Source organism: Salvelinus alpinus, chromosome 2 (genome assembly GCF_045679555.1).
Source record: "Salvelinus alpinus chromosome 2, SLU_Salpinus.1, whole genome shotgun sequence".
NCBI lineage: Eukaryota > Metazoa > Chordata > Actinopteri > Salmoniformes > Salmonidae > Salvelinus > Salvelinus alpinus.
In genome coordinates this window covers 9,216,897-9,244,657 of record NC_092087.1, presented here as the reverse complement: position 1 = coordinate 9,244,657, position 27,761 = coordinate 9,216,897, and the positions used below count along the sequence as shown (strand labels likewise).

General features: G+C 40.2%; 1 protein-coding gene across 3 annotated transcripts in view; it reads left to right on the top strand.

The window, feature by feature from the left end:
- Positions 1-27,388, top strand: part of LOC139553434 (glutaminase kidney isoform, mitochondrial-like) — a 36,103-nt gene extending 8,715 nt beyond the window's left edge. The window contains exons 4-18 of one of the 3 annotated variants that reach the window (XM_071365749.1): positions 4,204-4,333; positions 6,608-6,687; positions 7,590-7,753; positions 7,986-8,044; positions 14,016-14,048; positions 14,219-14,277; positions 14,395-14,461; positions 15,285-15,335; positions 15,604-15,780; positions 17,090-17,221; positions 17,432-17,524; positions 18,801-18,862; positions 19,134-19,210; positions 19,386-19,449; positions 22,378-27,388. In XM_071365749.1, the coding sequence (XP_071221850.1) occupies positions 4,204-4,333; positions 6,608-6,687; positions 7,590-7,753; positions 7,986-8,044; positions 14,016-14,048; positions 14,219-14,277; positions 14,395-14,461; positions 15,285-15,335; positions 15,604-15,780; positions 17,090-17,221; positions 17,432-17,524; positions 18,801-18,862; positions 19,134-19,210; positions 19,386-19,449; positions 22,378-22,534 (1,405 nt within the window). In that variant the 3' untranslated portion in view covers positions 22,535-27,388. Of the gene's footprint in view, positions 1-4,203; positions 4,334-6,607; positions 6,688-6,709; positions 7,100-7,589; positions 7,754-7,985; positions 8,045-14,015; positions 14,049-14,218; positions 14,278-14,394; positions 14,462-15,284; positions 15,336-15,603; positions 15,781-17,089; positions 17,222-17,431; positions 17,525-18,800; positions 18,863-19,133; positions 19,211-19,385; positions 19,450-22,377 lie in introns of those variants that run through there. The other 2 variants (XM_071365757.1, XM_071365765.1) reach the window with 2 other exon arrangements.
- Positions 27,389-27,761: the final 373 nt, after the last annotated feature.

Sequence of the window (27,761 nt, the reverse complement as noted above, 5' to 3'; positions counted from 1 at the left end):
CAGAGTCTGATGATCTCATGGATACCGTTTTTATGTCTCTGCGTGAGGTTGAAGGAGGTTGCTAACTAGCGCTAGCGCAATTGCTAACTAGAGTTAGCATAATGACTGGAAGTCCATGGTATCTGCTATGCTAGCAAATACCCATAGACTTCCAGTCATTGCGCTAACACTGGTTAGCATTGGGTCGCGAAACTACATCTAACTTCCTTCATACTTGACACAGAGACATAAAAATGATGTCCATGAGTTAATCTGACTGATGAAGTAGATAACGGTCCTCATTGTCAAAATCCTGAAGTATCCCTTAAATTCTTGTGATTCGAAATCAAAATGTATTTGTCACTTGTGCCAGACTTTACTGTGAAATGCTTACTTACAAGCCCTTTCACAACAATGCAGAGTTATTAAAAAGTAAGGAAATTAGCAAACAAAATTAGAAAATATAAAAAAATAATAATAATGATTAGATACTGTAATTTTATTGCGATTTGATGTTCCAAAAATATTGCTCACTGTGTGCATTCGTAAAGTATTCAGACCCCTTGACTTTTTCCACATCTTGTTACGTTACAGCCTTATTCTAAAATGTATTAAATAAAAACATGCCCTCTTCAATCTACACACAATACCCCATAATGACAAAGTGAAAACAGGTTTTTAGAATTTGTTGCAAATGTATTAAAAATAAAAAACAGAAATACCTTATTTACATAAATATTCAGACTTATTCCCCTGTGGAGATGGAAGAACCTTCCAGAAGGACAACCATCTCTGCAGCACTCCACCAATCAGGCCTTCATGGTAGAGTGGCCAGACTAAAGCCACTCCTCAGTAAAAGGCACATGACATCCCGCTTGGAGTTTGCCAAAAGGCACCTAAAGGACTCTCAGACCATGAGAAACAAGATTCTCCAAAATTGAACTATTTGGCCTGAATGCCAGCAGGAGGAAACCTGTCACCATCCCTACGGTGAAGCATGGTGGTGGCAGCATCCTTTTGTGGGGATGTTTTTCAGCTGCAGGGACTGGGAGACTAGTCAGGATCGAGGGAAAAATGAATGGAGCAAAGTACAGAGAGATCCTTGATGAAAACTTTCTCCAGAGTGCACAGCCAAAACAACGTAAGAGTGGCATCGGGACAAGTCTCTGAATGTTCTTGAGTGGCCCATACAGAGCCCGGACTTGAACCCGATCGAACATCTCTGGAGACACCTGAAAATAGCTGTGCAGCGATGCTCCCCATCCAACCTGACAGAACTTGAGAGGATCTGCAAAGAAGAATGGGAGAAACTCCCCCAAATACAGGTGTGCCAAGCTTGTAGTGTCATACCCCAAAAGATTTAAGGCTGTAATCACTGCCAAAGGTGCTTCAACAAAGTACTGAGTAAAGGGTCTGAATACTTATGTAAATGTGATATTTCAGTTTTTTTTTGTGTTTATAAATTTGCAATAAAAAAAATAGTTTTTGCTTTGTAATTATGGGGGAATGTGTGTAGATTGATGAGGAAAAAAACAATTGAATCCATTTTAGAATATGGCTGTAAAGTAACAAAATGTGGTAAAAGTGAAGGGGTCTGAATACTTTCTGAATGCACCGTATGTCTGCTGCAGAGAAACGAGAGAGGATGAGGACATGTGTTCTGATCAGTCATGGAAATAAAGGTGCTGAAAACATGTTGGCTATTTAAAAAGAAGAACAAACTATAGGAGGATTTTTTTTCTTTTGTGATACTTAATGTCAAAGTATCAATACAATATCGTACAAAATAATATTGCGATATGTAACTATACATTTCCCCCCCATCACTATTCTCCACCTCTCTGTACCCCTCTCCACCCCTCTCCACCCCTCTCTACCTCTCTCCACCTCTCTCTACCCCTCTCTACCTCTTTCAACCTCTATCCACCTCTATCCAACTCTCTCAACCTCTCTCCACTTTTCTCTACCCCTCTCCAACTCTCTCTAGCTCTCTCCACCTCTCTCTACCCCTCTCTACCTCTCTCCCCACCTCTCTCTACCCCTCTCTAGCTCTCTCCACCTCTCTCTATCCCTCTCTACCTCTCTCTACCCCTCTCCACCTCTCTCTACCCCTCTCTACCTCTCTCTCCACCACTCTCTACCCCTCTCCACCTCTCTCTACCCCTCTCTACCTCTCTCTCCACGTCTCTCTACCCCTCTCTACCTCTCTCTCCACATCTCTCTACCCCTCTCTACCTCTCTCTCCACCTCTCTCTGCCTCTCTCCACCTCTCTCTCCATCTCTCTCTACCCCTCTCTAGCTCTCTCTGCCTCTCTCTACCCCTCTCTGCCTCTCTAACACACTGTCATCACATTTCCGTCTCCTCTTACTGCAAAGTGCCATGGTAGAGACAGGCTATAAATACCCTGACCCCTTCAGCATTCCACATGATTAATCCAGGGTTTGTTGTAGGCCTATATTATACTGTATTTCTCTCTGTCTCTCTGCCACACACACACACACACACACACACACACACACACACACACACACACACACACACACACACACACACACACACACACACACACACACACACACACACACACACACACACACACACACACACACACACAGACGGACAGACATTCAGCTCCTCTCTCGCTGTCATTTAATCTTCAATACAAAGTCATGTTTAAAAGTTAGCTAGAGACAACAGCATGTGTGCTCTCACTCGGTGCACTAGCCTACGTATTATCTGCATGTATTTGTGTGAGGGCAGTGGGTGGGTAGTCTTGTTGTGGGCTACAGGGCAGGGAATGACTCGGATTGATAGATGCCAGCTGGTTTGGACCTTGGGGCCACACACACACACACACACATACACACATACACACAGCCAAAATGAGAGACATTTAGTCTTTATCATGCCACACCATGACTCTGATTTATAACTATGGAGTCAGGAGTTAGTGTATGTTTACTTGTTATCTTACTTATTTGATTATAATTAGATGTGTGTACTGTCGCTTTAAGAGACTGCTATCAGTTCTTTGAAAAGATACTGTTAACTTTCCCGATGATTCCTTTGAGGCAGTACTGAGTGGCACTTCCTGCGGTGCAGTTGATGGTCTGTTATCTGTCGAATGACCGTTATTCCACTGCTTCTACCGCTGTTGTTTTTGTTTCCTAATCTTGGTGCTGATAAGTGGTTTTGAATTGCTGTGGAAAATAGGGTTCGGCCGAGCTATGTGAGAATGTGAACGTTATTCTCTGTGACACACACAGCTAATTATACTCCCTGTATCCTATTAAAACACCCCCGATCAATGCCTTATTATGTCCTACCCCAACCCACCTCTCTGCTCACAGCAAAGACATATGACAGGCCTTTTCACTTTTCGCAACCTTTATTTATGAGTAACTTACTGCGTAGAATACTCAGCTAGCATATTTGGTTCCTTGGAAGTTGAGGGAAAGTACGTTTTTGGTTTCCTATTGGTTCTGGGAACGAAACCGTACGTTTCTGGTAAAACTGAAAGTTTTGTAAACGTTCTGAGAACGGAAGTGAACATTTTGTCTGGTCTGGGAACGTACATTTTTAGGTTACCGGGGAGGTTCTGAGAACGTTTTACTATGCTTCCCTCAAAAGAGTTTTGTTGACGCTGAGAACAGAATGCATGTTCTTAAATAACATTCTTAGAACGTTCTTTGAACGATACTAATGTTTCCTTGTGGTTTTTATGGAAAGTTTTGTTAATGTTATGGGAACATTAATGTACTAGTACCAAGAGGAAACCTGTAGGAAACGTTATGCTGAAGTAGTGAAATTCCCACCTAAGAAACATATGGTTCTCAGAACGTTACGTGCTAGCTGTGTATCCTGCACATTTTCCAGAATGTTGTGGGAAGGTTGTATGCAAAATAACCATAGGACAACCACACTCTCACCAAGCTCAAATAAACATATGGTTCTCAGAACGTTATGTGCTAGCTGGGTGTAGACCCTTTCAAATGTACACTATGAGAAGCACTGGTTTCTGTACCGACAATAATTTACTCTGAATGAGAATCCTTTCATAGTTATTAACTCTAATTCATTGTTGAAGCACTCTCCTTAATTTTGAAAAGACAGTTGAGTCTAACGGTGTAATTCAGAATTAATGTTCTAGGGCTCTGGTTCACTGACAAAGGGTATTCATTTCCTTATTGCAGTTCTAGTAAAATGTTGTTGTTAATCCTCAGGTGTGTTGGTGGGAACATAGTGCTTCTGATCCAGGCCTTCAGAAAGAAGTTTATCATCCCTGAGTTTGATTCCTTTGTAACAAAGATAGATCAAATCTACGACACCGTCCAGAAAAACCATGACGGACATGTAAGTATATTTGTTTACCGTGTACAGTAGTTTACCGTATACAGTAGTTTACCGTGAACAGTAGTTTACCGTGTACAGTAGTTTACCGTGTACAGTAGTTTACCGTGTACAGTAGTTTAACGTATACAGTAGTTTACCGTGTACAGTAGTTTACCGTGTATAGTAGTATCTGTTTACCGTGTACAGTAGTTTATCGTGTACAGTAGTTTAACGTATACAGTAGTTTACCGTGTACAGTAGTTTAACGTGTACAGTAGTTTAACGTGTACAGTAGTTTACCGTATACAGTAGTTTACCGTGTACAGTAGTTTACCGTATACCGTAGTTTACCGTGTATAGTAGTTTACCGTGTACAGTAGTTTACCGTGTACAGTAGTTTACCGTATACCGTAGTTTACCGTCTACAGTAGTTTAATGTGTACAGTAGTTTACCGTATAAAGTAGTTTACCGTGTACAGTAGTTTACCGTGTACAGTAGTATCTGTTTAACGTGTACAGTAGTTTATCGTGTACAGTAGTTTACCGTATACAGTAGTTTACCGTGTACAGTAGTTTACCGTATACCGTAGTTTACCGTGTATAGTAGTTTACCGTGTACAGTAGTATCTGTTTAACGTGTACAGTAGTATCTGTTTAACGTGTACAGTAGTTTACCGTGTACAGTAGTTTATTGTGTACAGTAGTTTACCGTATACAGTAGTTTACCGTGTACAGTAGTTTACCGTATACCGTAGTTTACCGTGTATAGTAGTTTACCGTGTACAGTAGTTTAATGTGTACAGTAGTTTACCGTGTACAGTAGTTTACCGTATACAGTAGTTTACCGTGTACAGTAGTTTACCGTCTACAGTAGTTTAATGTGTACAGTAGTTTAACGTGTATAGTAGTATCTGTTTACCGTGTACAGTAGTTTACCGTCTACAGTAGTTTAATGTGTACAGTAGTTTACCGTGTACAGTAGTTTACCGTATACAGTAGTTTACCGTGTACAGTAGTTTACCGTGTATAGTAGTTTACCGTGTACAGTAGTTTACCGTGTACAGTAGTTTACCGTCTACAGTAGTTTAATGTGTACAGTAGTTTACCGTATACAGTAGTTTACCGTGTTTACTGTAGTTTACCGTGTACAGTAGTATCTGTTTAACGTGTACAGTAGTTTAACGTGTACAGTAGTTTACCGTGTATAGTAGTATCTGTTTAACGTGTACAGTAGTTTAACGTGTATAGTTGTATCTGTTTAACGTATACAGTAGTATCTGTTTAACGTGTACAGTTGTATCTGTTTAACGTGTACAGTGGTATCTATTTAACGTGTACAGTAGTAACTGTTTAATGTGTACAGTATTGGCTTCATGACCTGCTTCTGATTTAATGTGATTGCTGCAGGAAGGGGTATGTCTCATGATTAACAAATTAGGGTGCGATTGTGGTAATGTACAGGAACTTATGTCCTTTTGTTCTCCCGATCTGGGATACCTCACCATCAAATGCCCGACTGCATTACCTCCTGAGATAATTTTCTTAGGTTGTTGTCACTGCCATATACAGTTGAAGTCGGAAGTTTAATACATCTTAGATGTATTACTTTTTTGTTTTTTTGGTTACTACATGATTCCATATGTGTTATTTATGTGTTATTTCATAGTTTTAATGTCTTCACTATTATTCTACAATGTAGAAAATAGTAAAAATAAAGAAAAACCCTTGAATGAGTAGGTGTATCCAAACTTTTGACTGGTACTGTATAACCACTGCTGTACACACCATTTCTATTCATATACTGTCCATACTGTCTATACACACACATATATATATATATATATATATATATATATATATATATATCTATATATACAGTGGGGAGAACAAGTATTTGATACACTGCCGATTTTTGAGGTTTTCCTACTTACAAAGCATGTAGAGGTCTGTAATTGTTATCATAGGTACACTTCAACTGTGAGAGACGGAATCTAAAACAAAAATCCAGAAAATCACATTGAATGATTTTTAAGTAATTAATTTGCATTAAAATATTTAATCCATTTTAGAATAAGGATGTATTATAACAAAATGTGGAAAAATTCAAGCGGTCTGATACTTTTCCGAAGGCACTGTTTTTATTCCAGACTCAGACATTGTTAGTTCTGATATAAAAAAAAAAAAGAAAAAAGAAAATGGGGGGGGTGGTAATTGCATTTGTAGATATTACTGCACTGTGTTGGAGCTAGAAACATGCACCTGTTCTCATGGTCTGTCTGTACTTCCTGGATCCAGGTAGCAGTCTACATTCCCCACCTGGCCAAGTTCAGTCCTGATCTCTGGGGTGTGTCTCTGTGTACTGTGGATGGACAGAGGTAAGTACAACAGCCCTGATCTCTGGGGGTGTGTCTCTGTGTACTGTGGATGGACAGAGGTAAGTACAACAGTCCTGATCTCTGGGGGTGTGTCTCTGTGTACTGTGGATGGACAGAGGTAAGTACAACAGCCCTGATCTCTGGGGGTGTGTCTCTGTGTACTGTGGATGGACAGAGTTAAGTATAACAGTCCTGATCTCTGGGGGTGTGTCTCTGTGTACTGTGGATGGACAGAGGTAAGTACAACAGTCCTGATCTCTGGGGTGTGTCTCTGTGTACTGTGGATGGACAGAGGTAAGTACAACAGTCCTGATCTCTGGGGGTGTGTCTCTGTGTACTGTGGATGAACAGAGGTAAGTACAACAGTCCTGATCTCTGGGGGTGTGTCTCTGTGTACTGTGGATGGACAGAGGTAAGTACAACAGTCCTGATCTCTGGGGGTGTGTCTCTGTGTACTGTGGATGGACAGAGGATGCCTGGCAGATTAAAAGTTATTTAAAAACATAACTGAATGTGAAATAGTTACTTATGCTGACAACTAGGCCTTCTCTCCCTCTCTTCTTTCTTCCCTGGTTTTCCTCTCCTCCTGTCCTCTCTCTCTTCCTATCTCTTCCCCCTGTTTTCCTCTCCTCCTGGCCTCTCTCTCTCTTCCTATCTCTTCCCCCTGTTTTCCTCTCTCCTCCTGTCCTCTCTCTCTTCCTATCTCTTCCCCCTGTTTTACTCTCTCCTCCTGGCCTCTCTCTTTCTATCTCTTCCCCCTGTTTTCCTCTCTCCTCCTGGCCTCTCTCTCTTCCTATCTCTTCCCCCTGTTTTCCTCTCTCCTCCTGGCCTCTCTTTTTTTCCTATCTTCTCCTTTCCCTTTCTTCCCGTGTTTCCCTGTCTCCTCCCTCCTCTCCCTCCAGACACTCAGTAGGGGACACCAAGCAGCCCTTCTGCCTCCAGTCGTGTGTGAAGCCTCTGGAGTATGCTGTGGCCATCCACGAGGCTGGGACAGAGATGGTACACCGCTATGTGGGGATGGAGCCCAGCGGACTCAAGTTCAACAAGCTCTACCTGGATGAGGAAGGTGGGTAAGGGAACCCTTGCAATATTGTAGGGGTTTTGTCAGTTTGGTGGAAGAATACGATATGATTTCAGTTGGAAGTTTAAGGCTACGTGAGTTCAAAGTGGCAAGATAGTTCTTCTACTTTCTACCAAGTGGACATGATATCGTCTGTCTTAAGACTTATCGCTCAAACTTCTACTTCTATGAATTTACTGTGTTAACTCTGTATTAACCCTGATACTTGTGTACCTAGACAAACCCCACAACCCCATGGTGAATGCTGGAGCCATTGTCATCAGCTCTCTTATCAAGGTAAATAGGCAGACAGCCTACAGACCACACGAATACACGGTATGAGTATATCCTGCCTGACTGAATCTTCCCCCAGAATATCCCACCCTCAATGATGTGTCAATGATATATGTCACTGTCAAAGGTTTATGTCACTGTCAATGCTATATGTCACTGTCAATGATATATGTCACTGTCAATGATATATGTCACTGTCAATGGTATATGTCACTGTCAATGATTTATGTCACTGTCAATGGTATATGTCACTGTCAATGGTATATGTCACTGTCAATGATATATGTCACTGTCAATGATATATGTCACTGTCAATGACTTATGTCACTGTCAATGATTTATGTCACTGTCAATGATATATGTCACTGTCAATGATTTATGTCACTGTCAATGGTATATGTCACTGTCAATGATATATGTCACTGTCAATGGTTTATGTCACTGTCAATGATATATGTCACTGTCAATGATATATGTCACTGTCAATGGTTTATGTCACTGTCAATGATATATGTCACTCTCAATGGTATATGTCACTGTCAATGATATATGTCACTGTCAATGATATATGTCACTGTCAATGCTATATGTCACTGTCAATGGTTTATGTCACTGTCAATGATATATGTCACTGTCAATGGTATATGTCACTGTCAATGATATATGTCACTGTCAATGATATATGTCACTGTCAATGCTATATGTCACTGTCAATGGTTTATGTCACTGTCAATGATATATGTCACTGTCAATGATATATGTCACTGTCAATGATATATGTCACTGTCAATGATATATGTCACTGTCAATGCTATATGTCACTGTCAATGGTTTATGTCACTGTCAATGATATATGTCACTGTCAATGGTATATGTCACTGTCAATGATATATGTCACTGTCAATGATATATGTCACTGTCAATGCTATATGTCACTGTCAATGGTTTATGTCACTGTCAATGATATATGTCACTGTCAATGGTATATGTCACTGTCAATGATATATGTCACTGTCAATGATATATGTCACTGTCAATGCTATATGTCACTGTCAATGGTTTATGTCACTGTCAATGGTTTATGTCACTGTCAATGATATATGTCACTGTCAATGATATATGTCACTGTCAATGATATATGTCACTGTCAATGATATATGTCACTGTCAATGCTATATGTCACTGTCAATGGTTTATGTCACTGTCAATGATATATGTCACTGTCAATGATATATGTCACTGTCAATGATATATGTCACTGTCAATGGTATATGTCACTGTCAATGGTATATGTCACTGTCAATGGTATATGTCACTGTCAATGGTTTATGTCACTGTCAATGATATATGTCACTGTCAATGGTTTATGTCACTGTCAATGATATATGTCACTGTCAATGATATATGTCACTGTCAATGATATATGTCACTGTCAATGATATATGTCACTGTCAATGGTTTATGTCACTGTCAATGGTTTATGTCACTGTCAATGGTTTATGTCACTGTCAATGGTTTATGTCACTGTCAATGATATATGTCACTGTCAATGGTTTATGTCACTGTCAATGATATATGTCACTGTCAATGGTATATGTCACTGTCAATGATATATGTCACTGTCAATGATATATGTCACTGTCAATGATATATGTCACTGTCAATGGTTTATGTCACTGTCAATGGTTTATGTCACTGTCAATGGTTTATGTCACTGTCAATGATTTATGTCACTGTCAATGGTTTATGTCACTGTCAATGATATATGTCACTGTCAATGGTATATGTCACTGTCAATGGTTTATGTCACTGTCAATGGTTTATGTCACTGTCAATGGTTTATGTCACTGTCAATGATATATGTCACTGTCAATGGTATATGTCACTGTCAATGGTTTATGTCACTGTCAATGGTTTATGTCACTGTCAATGGTTTATGTCACTGTCAATGGTTTATGTCACTGTCAATGGTTTATGTCACTGTCAATGATATATGTCACTGTCAATGGTTTATGTCACTGTCAATGGTTTATGTCACTGTCAATGGTATATGTCACTGTCAATGATATATGTCACTGTCAATGGTTTATGTCACTGTCAATGGTTTATGTCACTGTCAATGGTATATATCACTGTCAATGGTTTATGTCACTGTCAATGGTTTATGTCACTGTCAATGGTTTATGTCACTGTCAATGGTTTATGTCACTGTCAATGGTTTATGTCACTGTCAATGGTTTATGTCACTGTCAATGGTTTATGTCACTGTCAATGATATATGTCACTGTCAATGATATATGTCACTGTCAATGGTTTATGTCACTGTCAATGGTTTATGTCACTGTCAATGGTTTATGTCACTGTCAATGGTTTATGTCACTGTCAAAGGTTTATGTCACTGTCAATGATATATGTCACTGTCAATGGTTTATGTCACTGTCAATGGTTTATGTCACTGTCAATGATATATGTCACTGTCAATGGTTTATGTCACTGTCAATGGTTTATGTCACTGTCAATGATATATGTCACTGTCAATGGTTTATGTCACTGTCAATGGTTTATGTCACTGTCAATGGTATATGTCACTGTCAATGGTTTATGTCACTGTCAATGATATATGTCACTGTCAATGATATATGTCACTGTCAATGATATATGTCACTGTCAATGGTTTATGTCACTGTCAATGATATATGTCACTGTCAATGCTATATGTCACTGTCAATGGTATATGTCACTGTCAATGGTATATGTCACTGTCAATGATATATGTCACTGTCAATGGTTTATGTCACTGTCAATGGTTTATGTCACTGTCAATGGTTTATGTCACTGTCAAAGGTTTATGTCACTGTCAATGATATATGTCACTGTCAATGGTTTATGTCACTGTCAATGGTTTATGTCACTGTCAATGATACATGTCACTGTCAATGGTTTATGTCACTGTCAATGGTTTATGTCACTGTCAATGATATATGTCACTGTCAATGGTTTATGTCACTGTCAATGGTTTATGTCACTGTCAATGGTATATGTCACTGTCAATGGTTTATGTCACTGTCAATGATATATGTCACTGTCAATGATATATGTCACTGTCAATGATATATGTCACTGTCAATGGTATATGTCACTGTCAATGATATATGTCACTGTCAATGGTATATGTCACTGTCAATGATATATGTCACTGTCAATGCTATATGTCACTGTCAATGGTTTATGTCACTGTCAATGATATATGTCACTGTCAATGCTATATGTCACTGTCAATGGTTTATGTCACTGTCAATGGTTTATGTCACTGTCAATGATATTTGTCACTGTCAATGGTATATGTCACTGTCAATGATATATGTCACTGTCAATGGTTTATGTCACTGTCAATGATATTTGTCACTGTCAATGGTATATGTCACTGTCAATGATATATGTCACTGTCAATGCTATATGTCACTGTCAATGGTTTATGTCACTGTCAATGGTATATGTCACTGTCAATGATATATGTCACTGTCAATGGTATATGTCACTGTCAATGATATATGTCACTGTCAATGCTATATGTCACTGTCAATGGTTTATGTCACTGTCAATGATATATGTCACTGTCAATGCTATATGTCACTGTCAATGCTATATGTCACTGTCAATGCTATATGTCACTGTCAATGGTTTATGTCACTGTCAATGGTTTATGAATCCAACTGACGGTTCAGTGGTTTCTGAATCCACGTGGTTGAAACCAGTTCAATGTTTGACATGTAAAACAAATATGAACACAGAACTAAGATTCAGGTCGCCTGCCAGCCTTGGACCCAACACTGACCTAATTTGTCCCTGACACATGCTTCTATATGGCACCAGACTTGGGTTAAAATGCTATTGGAAATCTTTAAAACATACACATTTGCTTTAGGCTGCCTGGAGTGGCAGGTGGGCGGGCTATGCTCGTCTGCTCGTCGTCTTTTCTATTGGTCCAATTGTAACGTTCAAGCTCAGTCAAACACAGCTGAAGTATCTGTAATTGTTTTCAAACAGTATACGAACACGGGTATCTGGCATGGCTGCAGATAGTAGTCACATGTAAAATAGTGTTGCCAGTAGGGCAGTCAGTAGTGTAGTCAGTAGTGTCATCAGTGGTGTAGTCAGTGGTGTAGTCAGTAGTGTAGTCAGTGGTGTAGTCAGTGGTGTAGTCAGTGGTGTAGTCAGTAGTGTAGTCAGTGGTGTAGTCAGTGGTGTAGTCAGTAGTGTAGTCAGTGGTGTAGTCAGTAGTGTAGTCAGTGGTGTAGTCGTGGTGTAGTCAGTGGTGTAGTCAGTGGTGTAGTCAGTGGTGTAGTCAGTGGTGTAGTCAGTGGTGTAGTCAGTGGTGTAGTCTCATCCTCACACCATGCTGGGGGACTCTCCTCTCATCCTCACACCATACTGGGGGACTCTCCTCTCATCCTCACACCATGCTGGGGGACTCTCCTCTCATCCTCACACCATGCTGGGGGACTCTCCTCTCATCCTCACACCATGCTGGGGGACTCTCCTCTCATCCTCACACCATGCTGGGGGACTCTCCTCTCATCCTCACACCATGCTGGGGGACTCTCCTCACATCCTCACACCATACTGGGGGACTCTCCTCTCATCCTCACACCATACTGGGGGACTCTCCTCTCATCCTCACACCATGCTGGGGGACTCTCCTCACATCCTCACACCATGCTGGGGGACTCTCCTCACATCCTCACACCATACTGGGGGACTCTCCTCTCATCCTCACACCATGCTGGGGGACTCTCCTCTCATCCTCACACCATGCTGGGGGACTCTCCTCTCATCCTCACACCATACTGGGGGACTCTCCTCTCATCCTCACACCATGCTGGGGGACTCTCCTCTCATCCTCACACCATGCTGGGGGACTCTCCTCTCATCCTCACACCATACTGGGGGTCTCTCCTCTCATCCTCACACCATACTGGGGTCTCTCCTCACATCCTCACACCATACTGGGGGAGGGAGCCTGAGACGGGTGGGAGCATCAGTTTAGACAATGAATGTGGCTCTTTGGAGAGGTGTGTGTCGCTATCTCCGGCAGACAGAGAGAAAGGCAGATACACAGCAGACAAGGTTAACTGATGGGATGTATCACATATATAGACGGACGGGGCTCCAAGTGGAAGTTAGATAAAGAGGACAGAGATAGAGAGGACAGAGATAACCTGAAGTAATAACAGCAGGGTTTAAGTCTGAATTTCGACTTACCTGTTCAGAATTCATCTTCAGTTGAATCGATATACTGAAATGGAAATGTTACTGTGTAGTACATCTTTGTGAAGTAAACTCTCTTATTTATACCCCAATACAGGACATGCATTGACATATGCGATTTGGGATCACTTGGGCCATCACTGCAATGCTATTGAATTTGTATACAGTCAAATAATGTTATTTCACAAGCAAATCCACCCTAGCATTGCTTGATCAGTGATATATAATGTACTTGTTTCAGACCAGGTGCTGTTGACTTGGAGCAGGTGTACTGTTGAAAGTGTCTGTAAACCGCTGAGACTTTATGAAAATCGTTACCACTATCTTTACAAGCTGCTATATACCGTACACACTGTGATGACTGCTTTCTTATGTCACCTTGTACAATATTAGTAGGTTATCGGGACATCATTAATAATACTATGGTAAAGTTTACAGCCTCCTGTATCCTAAAGTCCTGGATATTGGGACATCATTAAGAGTACTGTAGTAAAGTTTTCTGCCTTCTGTATTCTAAAGCCCTGGATATTTGCACATCATTAACAGTACTATAGTAAAGTTTTCTGCCTCCTGTATTCTAAAGTCCTTAAGAAGACTGCTGACTTGTGGTTGACTTAGCTAAAGGCCTTTGATGTGTCTTTTACGTTGCTTTTACAGTACAGGTATGTTGTTCATGTCTGTTCTTCCTCCTTCCCTGTGTCACTAGCCTGGCTCAAACAAGGCAGAGAAGTTTGACTATGTAAGTACTATACTGTACATGTCATTCCATTCATGTCACCTGACATTGACACATATACAATACCGTTTAGTAGAATACACAGTATAAGCTTGACACAATGCCACGCCAGCAATTCTCTTGTGTCTTTGCCGTGGAAGAATAACTATATATCAGTCATCCTTTCTCCTCAGGTGATGGATTTTATCAAGAAGATGGCTGGTCAAGAGTACGTGGGGTTCAGCAATGCCACGTGAGTTTTCGCTAATGTCTTAATTTGCCAGAAAAAAAACATTTCTAAAACAGTTTCCCTTTGTTGCGTTACTGATGTGATGTTGTCATGGACTCTTTTGGTCTCTGTGTCTCTCAGGTTCCAGTCTGAAAAAGAAACAGGCGACAGAAATTTTGCGATTGGATACTACCTCAAAGAAAAGAAGGTCAGTGAGGTAGAGAGTGTGGAGCTTGTTTTATAGCTTTGAACGAACATTTTTTTTTAAACAAAGGGAACATGTACAGTGCATTTGGAAAGTATTCAGACCCCTTGACTTTTTCCACATTTTGATACTGTAATGGAGTGAGAGGGTTGGGTGTGTGAAGGCCGGTATCATCCTGGTTGTTGACTACATCAGCCTAATTACACACATCTGAATCTAATTAGTTTGGTCAGTGGCTGTTTTAACCTGGCTTTGGCACGTATACTCCGCGATACGTCACGCCTAAGAACAGCCTTTTGCCGCCATATACCACACCCCATCGAGCCTTATTGCTTTTATAAACTGGTTTCCATCTGCAGTGTTTTCCACTGTGGGGAAGAAATTATATTATAAACTGGTTTCCATCTGCAGTGTTTTCCACCGTGGGGCAGAAATTATGTTACAAACTGGTTTCCATCTGCAGTGTTTTCCACCGTGGGGCAGAAATTATGTTACAAACTGGTTTCCATCTGCAGTGTTTTCCACTGTGGGGCAGAAATTATATTATAAACTGGTTCCATTTGCAGTGTTTTCCACCGTGGGGCAGAAATTATATTATAAACTGGTTCCCATTTGCAGATTTTTCCACCGTGGGGCAGAAATTATATTATAAACTGGTTTCCATTTGCAGTGTTTTCCACCGTGGGGCAGAAATTATGTTACAAACTGGTTTCCATCTGCAGTGTTTTCCACCGTGGGGCAGAAATTATATTATAAACTGGTTTCCATTTGCAGTGTTTTCCACCGTGGGGCAGAAATTATATTATAAACTGTTTTCCATTTGCAGTGTTTTCCCCGTGGGGCAGAAATGATTGATGCACTGGACTTCTACTTCCAGGTAAATGATACATCCTCAAGATAGCACTTTACCACACTGTGATACTGTGATACTGTGATGCTACGTATATGTTGAATATTTCTACTAATGCCTCATGATGATTTATTACTGGAAAATGTCATAGAGCATCACCTCTATACAGTATGTATGAGGAGTCACAGACACGGAGTCACAGACACGGAGTCACAGACACATAGTCACAGACACCGAGCCACAGACACGGTAGACACGCTCTCTATGTTTGAGTAAATAAATGATTTCCTTTCAGCTGTGTTCCATAGAGGTGACCTGTGAGTCTGGGAGTGTCATGGCCGCCACGCTGGCCCATGGGGGCATCTGCCCAATCACAGGCGAGCGGGTGCTGAGTGCCGAGGCCGTACGGAATACCCTGAGTCTCATGCACTCCTGCGGCATGTACGACTTCTCTGGGCAGATGGCCTTCCATGTAAGTCAACCTGTAGTCATATAGTAGTTATACAGTAGTTATATAGTAGTTATATAGTAGTTATATAGTAGTTATATAGTAGTCATATAGTAGTTATACAGTAGTTATATAGTAGTTATATAGTAGTCATATAGTAGTTATATAGTAGTCATATAGTAGTTATATAGTAGTTATATAGTAGTCATATAGTAGTTATATAGTAGTTATATAGTAGTTATACAGTAGTCATATAGTAGTTATACAGTAGTTATACAGTAGTTATATAGTAGTTATATAGTAGTTATATAGTAGTTATACAGTAGTCATACAGTAGTCATACAGTAGTCATATAGTAGTCATATAGTAGTTATATAGTAGTCATATAGTAGTTATACAGTAGTTATACAGTAGTTATATAGTAGTTATATAGTAGTCATATAGTAGTTATATAGTAGTTATATAGTAGTTATACAGTAGTCATACAGTAGTCATATAGTAGTTATATAGTAGTCATATAGTAGTTATATAGTAGTTATATAGTAGTCATATAGTAGTTATACAGTAGTTATATAGTAGTTATACAGTAGTCATATAGTAGTTATACAGTAGTCATATAGTAGTCATATAGTAGTTATATAGTAGTCATATAGTAGTCATATAGTAGTTATACAGTAGTTATATAGTAGTCATATAGTAGTTATACAGTAGTTATATAGTAGTCATATAGTAGTTATATAGTAGTTATATAGTAGTTATATAGTAGTTATACAGTAGTTATATAGTAGTTATACAGTAGTCATATAGTAGTTATATAGTAGTCATATAGTAGTCTTATAGTAGTTATACAGTAGTCATATAGTAGTTATACAGTAGTCATATAGTAGTTATACAGTAGTCATATAGTAGTTATATAGTAGTTATACTGTAGTCATATAGTAGTTATACAGTAGTTATACAGTAGTCATATAGTAGTTATACAGTAGGGAAAGGTATGCTACTACCTAAGTATATGAATGTAAAGTATTTAAACATGTACTGTACATGTTTTGCATTCTTTGTTATGTGTCTTGAATCCATCACCACATTAAGTTCCCTCTCAGGAAATAAAATATATTTGAATTTCATTAAATTCATTGTGTAGTAGCTTAAACTTAAAAAAAATGCCATGTATTTATAGTCTTGGTAACGTATAGTTTTGTTAACGTAAACTTTTTAAACATGTATTAGTGAAATTAAGGCCACCTTTAAAAAAAAAAAAATGTTTTTGTTGGAGGCTTCAACTGACAGTTTTATCATAACTCTGTATGGTCCCTGTATGGTTGTTTGTCAGGTGGGCTTGCCTGCTAAGTCTGGGGTGTCTGGAGCAGTTCTGTTGGTGGTCCCCAACGTCATGGGAGTGATGTGTTGGTCCCCTCCGTTAGACAAGGTTGGAAACAGTGTCCGGGGAATACACTTCTGCCAGGTAACGTTTACCAGCTTTATTTCCAGGTGTTATAAATGATAAAATGACTGAATTGCGTGTACAGAGTGAGAAATGCTTAGGTACTCCCTATGTACAGGTTACGAATGTGTTATAAAGTCTGTATGTAGGTACCCTTCAATAGTGTTACCACATACGTAATGTTTCTGCGTCGGAGACTGAACTGTCTTTTTGACACGCTTTGGTTTTCAGGAGCTGGTGTCTTCGTTTAACTTCCACAACTATGACAACCTGAGACACTTTGTCAAGAAGCAGGACCCTCGAAGGCAGGACGGGGAAGATAGGGTAAGGGATTTTGAGACTTAAGAGGGTTATAAGGTAAACACAACAACAATTTAACATATTTGCTAAAATATAAAGTGAGGTTTAACTTTGCTTTTGTTATGATGTGTCCTATGAATGGTTATGTAGCTGTGTCCTATGAATGGTTATGTATCTGTGTCTTATGAATGGTTATGTATCTGTGTCCTATGAATGGTTATGTATCTGTGTCCTATGAATGGTTATGTATCTGTGTCTTATGAATGGTTATGTATCTGTGTCCTATGAATGGTTATGTAGCTGTGTCCTATGAATGGTTATGTAGCTGTGTCCTATGAATGGTTATGTATCTGTGTCTTATGAATGGTTATGTATCTGTGTCCTATGAATGGTTATGTATCTGTGTCCTATGAATGGTTATGTATCTGTGTCTTATGAATGGTTATGTATCTGTGTCCTATGAATGGTTATGTAGCTGTGTCCTATGAATGGTTATGTAGCTGTGTCCTATGAATGGTTATGTATCTGTGTCCTATGAATGGTTATGTATCTGTGTCTTATGAATGGTTATGTATCTGTGTCCTATGAATGGTTATGTAGCTGTGTCCTATGAATGGTTATGTAGCTGTGTCTTATGAATGGTTATGTAGCTGTGTCCTATGAATGGTTATGTAGATGTGTCCTATGAATGGTTATGTATCTGTGTCCTATGAATGGTTATGTAGCTGTGTCCTATGAATGGTTATGTATCTGTGTCCTATGAATGGTTATGTAGCTGTGTACTATGAATGGTTATATAAATCTGTGTCCTATGAATGGTTATGTATCTGTGTCTTATGAATGGTTATGTAGCTGTGTCCTATGAATGGTTATGTAGCTGTGTCCTATGAATGGTTATGTATCTGTGTCCTATGAATGGTTATGTATCTGTGTCTTATGAATGGTTATGTAGCTGTGTCCTATGAATGGTTATGTAGCTGTGTCTTATGAATGGTTATGTATCTGTGTCCTATGAATGGTTATGTAGCTGTGTCCAATGAATGGTTATGTAGCTGTGTCTTATGAATGGTTATGTATCTGTGTCCTATGAATGGTTATGTAGCTGTGTCCTATGAATGGTTATGTATCTGTGTCCTATAAATGGTTATGTATCTGTGTCTTATGAATGATTATGTATCTGTGTCCTATGAATGGTTATGTAGCTGTGTACTATGAATGGTTATGTAACCGTGTCCTGTGAATGGTTATGTATCTGTGTCCCATCCAGTCTAAGTTGTATTTATCTCTGCTATATCTGTAGAACAAGTCTGTGGTGAACTTGATGTTTGCGGCCTACAGTGGAGATGTGTCAGCCCTCAGAAGGTAAACGAACCATCATCTAGGAGGCTATATGTTCCTAGGCCGTCATTGAAAATAAGAATTTGTTCTTAACTGACTTGCCTAGTTAAATAAAGGTAAAATAAAATGTAGAGACCAACCTAGTTATTCAGTTAATGCAAAGTAAATGTATTATTCGTTTTACTACTTGTCACGTGCTGTAGATGGCACTCTCTCCTAGCAAGTAGTCCTTCACAGTAAACAAGGAATAATATGTAGAATATTGCTCCTCTCGTCTCCTATCCTGTCCTCTGAGGTTTGCTCTGTCATCGATGGACATGGAGTTGAAGGACTATGACTCTAGGACAGCGCTGCACGTGGCTGCCGCAGAGGGTGAGCTACAGTCTCAGTGGCTCCTCGTTGGTATTATGTCTTATAATGCATCATAGTGATGTTACAGCTACCTAGTTGTTATGACAGCTTCTAGCAAGTGTTATAATGCACTAGAAGTGTATCGTAAGGCATTATGTGTGTGTTACCCCTAAGATACATAGTGTTTTGTCCTCAGGTCATGTGGAAGTGGTACGGTTTCTAACAGACACCTGCAAAGTGAACCCCTTTGTGAAAGATAGGTATGGTAGCATTCATTCATCCACCCCTCCATTCATTCATCCACCCCTCCATTCATTCATCCACCCCTCCATTCATTCATCCACCCCTCTATTCCTTCATCCACCCCTCTATTCATGCATCCACCCCTCTGTTTATTCATCCACCCCTCTGTTCATTCATCCACCCCTCTGTTCATTCATCCACCCCTCTATTCATTCATCCACTCCCCTATTCATTCATTCATCCACCCCTCTATTCATTCATCCACTCCCCTATTCATTCATTCATCCACCCCTCCGTTCATTCATCCACCCCTCCGTTCATTCATCCACCCCTCCATTCATTCATCCACCCCTCCATTCATTCATCCACCCCTCTATTCATTCATCCACCCCTCTATTCATTCATCCACTCCTCTGTTCATTCATCCACCCCTCTATTCATTCATCCACCCCTCTATTCATTCATCCACCCCTCTATTCATTCATCCACCCCTCTACTCATTCATCCACCCCTCTATTCATTCATCCACACCTCCATTCATTCATCCACCCCTCCATTCATCCACCCCTCTATTCATTCATCCACCCCTCTGTTCATTCATCCACCCCTCTATTCATTCATCCACCCCTCTATTCCTTCATCCACCCCTCTGTTCATTCATCCACCCCTCTATTCATTCATCCACTCCCCTATTCATTCATTCATCCACCCCTCTATTCATTTATCCACTCCCCTATTCATTCATTCATCCACCCCTCCGTTCATTCATCCACCCCTCCATTCATTCATCCACCCCTCCATTCATTCATCCACCCCTCTATTCATTCATCCACTCCCCTATTCATTCATTCATCCACCCCTTTGTTCATTCATCCACTCCTCCATTCATTCATCCACCCCTCTGTTCATTCATCCACCCCTCTATTCATTCATCCACTCCTCCATTCATGCATCCACTCTTCCATTCATTCATCCAGCTATATCAGTCTCTGTTGACTTAGCCTCCAACCTACTGTCGTGGCCAAAAGTTTTGAGAATGACACAAATATAAATTTTCACCAAGTTTGCTGCTTCAGTGTCTTTAGATATTTTTGTCAGATGTTTACTATGGAATACTGAAGTATAATTACAAGCATTTCCTAAGTGTCAAAGGCTTTTATTGACAATTACATGAAGTTGATGCAAAAAGTCAATATTTGCAGTGTTGACCCTTCTTTTTCAAGACCTCTGCAATCCGCCCTGGCATGCTGTCAGTTAACTTCTGGGCAACATCCTGAATGATGACAGCCCATTCTTGCATAATCAATGCTTGGAGTTTGTCAGATTATTATTAATTTTTTTGTCCACCCGCCTCTTGAGGATTGACCACAAGTTCTCAATGGGATTAAGGTCTGGGGAGTTTCCTGGCCATGGACCCAAAATATCAATGTTTTGTTCCCCGAGGCACTTAGTTATCACTTTTGCCTTATGGCAAGGTGCTTCATCATGCTGGAAAAGGCATTGTTCGTCACTAAACTGTTCCTGGATGGTTGGGAGAAGTTGCTCTCGGAGGATGTGTTGGTACCATTCTTTATTCATGGCTGTGTTCTTATGCAAAATTGTGAGTGAGCCCACTCCCTTGGCTGAGAAGCAACCCCACACATGAATGGTCTCAGGATGCTTTACTGTTGGCATGACACAGGACTGATGGTAGAGCTCACCTTGTCTTCTCCGGACAAGCTTTTTTCCGGATGCCTCAAGCAATCGGAAAGGGGATTCATCAGAGAAAATGACTTTACCCCAGTCCTCAGCAGTCCAATCCTTGTACCTTTTGCAGAATTTCAGTCTGTCCCTGATGTTTTTCCTGGAGAGAAGTGGCTTCTTTGCTGCTCTTTTTGACACCAGGCCATCCTCCAAAAGTCTCACTGTGCGTGCAGATGCACTCACACCTGCCTGCTGCCATTCCTGAGCAAGCTCTGTACTGGTGGTGCCCCGATCCCGCAGCTGAATCAACTTTAGGAGACGGTCCTGGCGCTTCCTGGACTTTCTTGGGCACCCTGAAACCTTCTTTTTTTTTTTTTTTACCTTTATTTAACTAGGCAAGTCAGTTAAGAACAAATTCTTATTTTCAATGACGGCCTAGGAACAGTGGGTTAGCTGCCTGTTCAGGGGCAAAACGACAGATTTGTACCTTGTCGGCTCGGGGATTTGAACTTGCAACCTTTCGGTTACTAATCCAACGCTCTAACCACTAGGCTACACTGCCTTCTTCACAACAATTGAACTGCTCTCCTTGAAGTTCTTGATGATCCGATAAATGGTTGATTTAGGTGCAATCTTACTGTCAGCAATATCTTGCCTGTGAAGCCCTTTTTGTGCAAAGCAATGAGGACGGCACATGTTTCCTTGCAGGTAACCATGGTTGACAGAGGAAGAACAATGATTCCAAGCACCACCCTCCTTTTGAAGCTTCCAGTCTGTTATTCGAACTCAATCAGCATGACAGCGTGATCTCCAGCCTTGTCCTCGTCAACACTCACACCTGTGTTAACGAGAGAATCACTGACATGATGTCAGCTGGTCCTTTTGTGGCAGAGCTGAAATGCAGTGGAAATGTTTTTGGGGGATTCAGTTCATTTGCATGGCAGAGGGACTTTGCAATTAATTGCAATTCATCTGATCACTTTTCATAACATTCTGGAGTATATGCAAATTGCCATCATACAAACTGAGGCAGCAGACTTTGTGAACATTTATATTTGTGTCATTCTCAAAACTTTTGGCCACGACTGTACAGTAACAACATCTCTTAGCTGCTGTGCTGTCTAGACTCAGTATATATCCCCAGCCTCATGCCTTATTTCTCCATCTCATTCTGTCCTCTGTGGCTGTTATCTCTACTCAAAGGTTAGTGCATTGAGTAACATCTGACATTGTTCTGTCTCATCTCTACCACCTCCCTCCAGGTGGAGCAGCATTCCCCTGGATGATGCCCTGCAGTTTGGCCACGGTGCCGTGGTGAAGGTCTTACAGGAGTACCAGGTGGCCTGCCAGGACAGACTACCAGTGGCTGATATCATACCCATCCCCCCCAAACTAGAGACTGTAGAAGGCATGGTGTGATCGGGGGCCGTTTGTATCAAGCTCTCCCATTGGGAGGGCTGATCTACCATCAATTCTGCGTAATGAAACAGATAATTATAGACATTGAGTACCTGATCCCAGATCAGCACAACTACTTGATAAATCATTAGGCCCCAAACGGAAGAAAACGTTCTGAAACATGGAGGGACTTCAAGTCCAATAACAAACATTCAGTGTAGTTTTCAGTTGCAAATGTTAGTGTCGGAAGTGGCACTCTATTTTATATAGGCCTTTAGTGCATTCGTTTTGGTTAGTAGTGTGCATACAGACTAGGGATGTCATTAGGGGTGCAACCCTACACGTTTTAGAATAGGTGTCTAGAACCTAAAAGGGTTCTTTGGATGTCCCTATTGGAGAACCCTTTGAAGAACCCTTTTTGGTTCCAAGTAGAACTCTTTTGGCGTTCCATGTAGAACCCTTTGCACAGAGTGTTCTACAAGGCACCCAAAAGGGTTCTACTTGGAACCAAACATTTTTATACCTGGAACCAAAAATAACCCTTTTGGAATGTTTTTTTTCTATGAGTGTAGTGTTATTCCTTCCACCAGGACTTGTCTCTCTGACATATCTGAGTCCCTGGGTGTGTCCCAATACTATCTCCTTCCTCCTGAAGTGTACACTTGTTCACTACGTCCCACAAATCTAAAAGCATTGGATTGCATGGACTAGTGGAGGCATGGGCTAGTGTGTGTTTCCACCATATTTCTTATACCAGTAATTTTCCTTCAAATCAGTGAAGTGCACACTTTGGAAGGAAGGAGAGATCTTTGGGACAGACTATCATGGTATCTTGTATGCAGTATTTACTCCTAGGCTGGATTTATATACAGGAGGACACCTGAGAGTGAGGCTGGACATATACTTGAGGACACCTGAGAGTGAGGCTGGACATATACATGAGGACACCTGAGAGTGAGGCTGGACATATACATGAGGACACCTGAGAGTGAGGCTGGACATATACAGGAGGATCCCTGAGAGTGAGGCTGGACATATACAGGAGGATCCCTGAGAGTGAGGCTGGACATATACAGGAGGAGGCCTGAGAGTGAGTGTTGGAGAAGTTCAACATCATGAGTGGGACGTTCAGTGTTCTATGACGAAAAATATTTGTCGACATCCTATTTTTCCTGACTAAAACTATGCCGATAACGAGACGAGGTGCCCTCAAAAATATAACTATGACAAATGTTTTTCTTCATTTGAGTTGATGAAAATGTAACGAGACGTTCAACTGAAACGAATGGACATTCAATTTGACATGACGCCCCTTTTAATCTGTTTTGTCCAATCAGAAGCATGCACACCTTTGCAGAATTATTTAATGCAATCCTCTTATTGGCTGAAAACATCTGTCATGCGCCCGGGCTACTTGAGTTTATAGCCCTACCCGTCTTTCCAACACACACAGCTCCCAGGCGGTCGCTTCAATTGTCTCTCTTTTGAACTGATGCGCAGACAGAGAACTTCTAAATTGTAACTAACCTCTATTCTGTTAAGTAACAAAAATGTTCATATTGGAGATTTTTTACTTTGATCACATCCGAATCTATATATTGCCATTTGCGCTGATATTCATTAGCGATGCCGCTCTCACGGTACGCAAATAAAAGTCACAGTTACTTTTTTCCCCGATTGGAAATACTACTGCTATTTACTGAATATCAGGAATACAGCAATAATTCTGGCTTCGTTGGAAAGCTCTGATTCTCCCCCCTTTTCAATTGAGTCACTGTTATTTAACCCCCTGTGACGGTTATGACGGGTAGAAAATCAAAGCTGTTAATTGGTTAACCTGTATCCAAGGTTTTGTAGGCTAGTATGATTAATCACGGCTATTGTTACTTTCCACAATAGCAATTTTGCCAGCTACGTTATAGGAGGGTATACACACTATACTAGTAAGCCTAGTTGGACAAGGCTGAATATGCACACGGTCAACGCTAGAAGAATATGAGTTATTTAGTGGAAAATGCATTGGTTAAAATATGACTTAAAACTACACTAAAACTATCCAGTTTTAGTCGACTGATAGTTTCTAAAAGGATGAAATGGCTCAAATTTGACTAAGACTAAAAGCTATTTTAGTCAAAAAAAAAAAAAAAAATAGCTGGCAAAATAAACACTGCTGGTTACCAGTCTGTGTGCCATCAAGGCATAAGGCACGACCATGAGGGGACATGATAGCACAAACACATCTGGGAACCAGGCTATATAAACAGGCGAGTTGCCTTCGTAGTGTGTTTTTCAGCGAGGGGGCCTTTTTTTGCTAATTAACAACACACAGCTGGCCTGTCAAGAAACAGCTTTGTCGTTCTCGTCTATGCACTTGGTGTTTATGTGCACGCTGCATCAGAGAGTGCCTTTGGCTTTGCGGTTTACCGGTGAAGATTGGCACGTTGTTGATACAGTAGCTGAGGTTGTGCTACAAGGGCGCAACAGACAGACACTTCTAAGACCCAGTAATAATGAAGGGGTCCAGATATCATGGTGTCTGTTGTTTCAGTATTAATGGGGTTCAGATATCATGGTGTCTGTTGTTTCAGTATTAATGGGGTTCAGATATCATGGTGTCTGTTGTTTCAGTAATAATGTGGTTCAGATATCATGGTGTCTGTTGTTTCAGTAATAATGTGGTTAAGATATCATGGTGTCTGTTGTTTCAGTAATAATAATGGGGTTCAGATATCATGGTGTCTGTTGTTTCAGTAATAATGGAGTTCAGATATCATGGTGTCTGTTGTTTCAGTAATAATGAGGTTCAGATATCATGGTGTCTGTTGTTTCAGTAATAATGGGGTCCAGATATCATGGTGTCTGTTGTTTCAGTAATAATGAGGTCCAGATATCATGGTGTCTGTTGTTTCAGTAATAATGAGGTTCAGATATCATGGTGTCTGTTGTTTCAGTAATAATAATGGAGGTCAGATATCATGGTGTCTGTTGTTTCAGTAATAATAATGGAGGTCAGATATCATGGTGTCTGTTGTTCCAGTATTAATGGGGTTCAGATATCATGGTGTCTGTTGTTTCAGTAATAATAATGGGGTTCAGATATCATGGTGTCTGTTGTTTTAGTAATAATGAGGTTCAGATATCATGGTGTCTGTTGTTTCAGTAATAATGGAGTTCAGATATCATGGTGTCTGTTGTTTCAGTAATAATGAGGTTCAGATATCATGGTGTCTGTTGTTTCAGTAATAATGGGGTTCAGATATCATGGTGTCTGTTGTTTCAGTAATAATGGAGTTCAGATATCATGGTGTCTGTTGTTTCAGTAATAATGGGGTTCAGATATCATGGTGTCTGTTGTTTCAGTAATAAGGAAGGAGTTCAGATATCATGGTGTCTGTTGTTTCAGTAATAATGGAGTCCAGATATCATGGTGTCTGTTGTTCCAGTATTAATGGAGTCCAGATATCATGGTGTCTGTTGTTTCAGTATTAATGGGGTTCAGATATCATGGTGTCTGTTGTTTCAGTAATAATGGAGTCCAGATATCATGGTGTCTGTTGTTTCAGTATTAATGGAGTCCAGATATCATGGTGTCTGTTGTTTCAGTATTAATGGGGTTCAGATATCATGGTGTCTGTTGTTTCAGTAATAATGGAGTTCAGATATCACGGTGTCTGGTGTTTCAGTAATAATGGAGTTCAGATATCATGGTGTCTGTTGTTTCAGTATTAATGGGGTTCAGATATCACGGTGTCTGGTGTTTCAGTAATAATGGAGTTCAGATATCATGGTGTCTGTTGTTTCAGTAATAATGGAGTTCAGATATCATGGTGTCTGTTGTTTCAGTAATAATGGGGTTCAGATATCACGGTGTCTGGTGTTTCAGTAATAATGGAGTTCAGATATCATGGTGTCTGTTGTTTCAGTAATAAGGAAGGAGTTCAGATATCATGGTGTCTGTTGTTTCAGTAATAATGGAGTCCAGATATCATGGTGTCTGTTGTTCCAGTATTAATGGAGTCCAGATATCATGGTGTCTGTTGTTTCAGTATTAATGGGGTTCAGATATCATGGTGTCTGTTGTTTCAGTAATAATGGAGTCCAGATATCATGGTGTCTGTTGTTTCAGTATTAATGGGGTTCAGATATCATGGTGTCTGTTGTTTCAGTCATGTCTTTGGCTTCATTGAGTATCTGGGGCTCTGTTCCAAAATCCAAACTAACATATAACTTATTAACATATACCTTATTAACATATAACTTATTAACATATAACTTAAGAGTGAAGCAATGTGTTGGGCATGCATTCTAAGTGGGGTGCTAGAATGGACATTGGGACGTAGCTGGGTTCTATTATATTCAGTTACTTAATTATAAAAGTATGTGCCTTACTTTATTTACCTTTATACCTTTTTGTAGTTTATTAGAGATCAACGGTACGTCCATGGATGTTATACATGGATCAATACATGTACTTTGTCAACAGATGTGGAATGTTGAAACAGAGATATGAGAGAAACTGTGACGTACAATGCTGTCTCTGACGTGAAATCGAGCACATCTGCAAACATTGAATTGGACTTTGTCTAAATACTGTATTGCTCAAACGTAAATAAGAAAGTGTATTTCCTAATAGCTGATTATTTTTTTGTGGGTATTCTCTAGCAACACTGTGTGTGTTTTTAACTTGTTCTTCACCTGAATTCATCACCATTTTTATGTCATGGTTATTTAAAATGTATGCAATATGAAAGAGATGATCTATTAAACATTTTTATGTTTTCACCCCCATGGGTAATGTTATGGAATTATATATGAGGGGATTTCCAATGTAGGGAAAAATATACTTGTTGACAATAAAAATGTGTTTTCAATAGATCATTGCTCTCAGACTTTGTTTTGATACAGATGTCTATTTTCATTCAGTATACAGTAGGACATTCAGTATACAGTAGGACATTCAGTATACAGTAGGACATTCAGTATACAGTAGGACATTCAGCATACAGTAGGACATTCAGCATACAGTAGGACATTCAGTATACAGTAGGACATTCAGTATACAGCAGGACATTCAGTATACAGTAGGACATTCAGTATACAGTAGGCCATTCAGTATACAGTAGGCTATTCAGCAGATTAAGAAGTGGAGATGTTGAAGTCTGAGGCCACGTGACCAGGCCAGTCTGAGGTCACGTGACCAGGCCAGTCTGAGGCCACGTGACCAGGCCAGTCTGAGGCCACGTGACCA